This window comes from Histoplasma capsulatum, genomic scaffold, assembly GCF_000149585.1.
Source record: "Histoplasma capsulatum NAm1 scaffold_7 genomic scaffold, whole genome shotgun sequence".
Taxonomy (NCBI): domain Eukaryota; kingdom Fungi; phylum Ascomycota; class Eurotiomycetes; order Onygenales; family Ajellomycetaceae; genus Histoplasma; species Histoplasma mississippiense.
In genome coordinates, this window is record NW_001813976.1 from 1,872,635 (window position 1) to 1,874,690 (window position 2,056).

The window sequence follows — 2,056 nt, forward strand, 5'->3', positions numbered from 1 at the left end:
AAGCCGCGAGTGACGGCGACCCTGGACGATGGAGGAACATTGGCAGCATAGATGGACTAAGGGTCCCTGCTCTTGAAACATTCGCATATAGCGCTAGCAAGGCCGGCCTACACCATCTCAGCCGTGTCCTAGCAAACCACCTTGGAAGACGGAATATAACGTGAGGCCCTTGCGATCAATCCAGGACTCACATGGAGCTGTTTCCTGATTTGCTAACTTCTACATATAGGTCTAACACGCTGGCCTGCGGGCCGTTCGAAAGTAAGATGATGGCTGCGACCCTAAAGAAATACAAGGATGTGATCGAATCTGGCGTTCCATTGGGTCGCATTGGAACTCCAGAGGATGTTGCCGGAGCATGTCTTTTTCTCAGCAGCAGAGCTGGATCATATGTTAATGGCGCCACGATTACGCTTGATGGAGGCAGTATCATCAATGCAAAGATGTAGCTGAATCGAATTCATGAAACGATAGAGACTCTGAGTTATTTACTTGGTTACCGCTTTGAAATTTTCAATGGAATGGAAGAAATGTAAATTAATTAGTTATCATTACGACCTAAAAATTTACGCATATTTCCAGCTATTTTTTTTTTTTCTTCCTCCTAATGGTATACTACTTAGTACTAGTATTTACCTGATATTGCTATGGCGGAGCCGATCTCCACCAAGATGGCAACTGCCAGCAAGGCCTGCAATGTCATCGAATTCCACATGTACGGTTGATATGTGGCATATTTCAACGGATGTGAAATTCCTTGTTGATCCATGTTCAGTATTTACACGAATGTTGGTTGGATTCGGTGGACCTTGTGAGCTTAATTACATCACCACTCCCTTCTCACATAACTAGAGTTTGTTGGCCACAAAGAAGCTTCCCCATATTTATGATCTTATTAACTTCCCTGGGAATTTTGGAATATCATCTCCAAATTCCACAGCTACTGTCCCGTTGTCTAACTCATTCATTGTGAAGATTCTTCTGAAACACTCGCATCCCTCCAACAAAGGAACACATAGCACAAGCGGACGCAGTTGGTGGCGTCTTTTTGCTGCGTCTTCTGTGCCGAACATCGTATCATGAGCGTGCCGGTAGATGAACATTCTCTGTGTGCACACCGACGGCGTTCCTCGCGATCTTCCGATGCAGACCCCTTCTCTGAGCCTGATGTATATTACGGCCAGGAGGAACACCTGAAGCAACATGCTCAGGCCCATCGAAGGACATTGTCATCTGTTAGTAACATTTGTTCCCGTTGTTTCTGGCAGAGAATAATACCCTCTCCTTCTCATCCCGTGTAAAATCTAACGATTCTCCCAGAGCCTGAAACGATTCGATCTTACTGATCTCCGTGATTTTATCGGCAATGTTCCGTCAAGACGGACAAGCCATGGTAAGTACTTGCTTGCTGAGTTTGCTTGTGCTTGTTTTGCTATCATGATGCTGATGGCGGTAACTCAATATAGATGAACGAGTGCAAAGCCGTAAATTCATCATCGATGTCGACGCAACGTTGGAGACATTGCTGGAACGCGAGGATACAGACCACAACGTACAAATAACAATAGATGACCAGGGACCAAAAGTAAGGGAATAACAGCTATCTCTCCTGGGTGGGATTACCGCTTACCAATTTCCTTAGGTATTTGCAGTAGGCACTGCGGCATCAAATGGCTACAATCGATTCGATTTGCGAGGAACGTATATGATTTCGAACCTCCTTCAGGAACTCACACTGGCAAAGGATTATGGCCGGAAACACATTATACTCGACGAGCAGCGCCTGAATGAGAACCCTGTCACCAGACTCTCCCGCCTTATCAAAAAGTGCTACTGGAATGCACTCACGCGCCGAATTGACGGATCCAATATTGTAGCCGTTGCAGCAGATCCTAAAGACTGGACTGCGGACCCAGTTCCCCGTATATATGTTCCTCCGGGAGCGCCCGAGCAGTACGAATATTATAAGAGAATTGCGGACGCTCAACCTGAATTACGCCTCGATGTTCAGTACCTCCCGGAAGGAGGACCTACTGCCGAGTACGTGAAGGACTGA

The 2,056-nt window shown here is 46.4% G+C and overlaps 2 protein-coding genes across 2 annotated transcripts in view; both read left to right on the forward strand.

The window, feature by feature from the left end:
* Positions 1-449, forward strand: part of HCAG_06182 (conserved hypothetical protein) — a gene marked incomplete at both ends in the record, with an annotated part of 1,196 nt that extends 747 nt beyond the window's left edge. The window contains 2 exons of the mRNA XM_001538527.1: positions 102-160; positions 230-449. Coding sequence (XP_001538577.1) covers positions 102-160; positions 230-449 — 279 coding nt within the window. The remainder of the gene's footprint in view (positions 1-101; positions 161-229) is intronic.
* Positions 450-1,079: 630 nt separating this feature from the next.
* The window catches only part of HCAG_06183 (neutral trehalase), a gene marked incomplete at both ends in the record, with an annotated part of 2,511 nt that continues 1,534 nt past the window's right edge, over positions 1,080-2,056 (forward strand). The window contains 4 exons of the mRNA XM_001538528.1: positions 1,080-1,235; positions 1,321-1,393; positions 1,467-1,585; positions 1,643-2,044. Of these exons, the coding sequence (XP_001538578.1) occupies positions 1,080-1,235; positions 1,321-1,393; positions 1,467-1,585; positions 1,643-2,044 (750 nt within the window). The remainder of the gene's footprint in view (positions 1,236-1,320; positions 1,394-1,466; positions 1,586-1,642; positions 2,045-2,056) is intronic.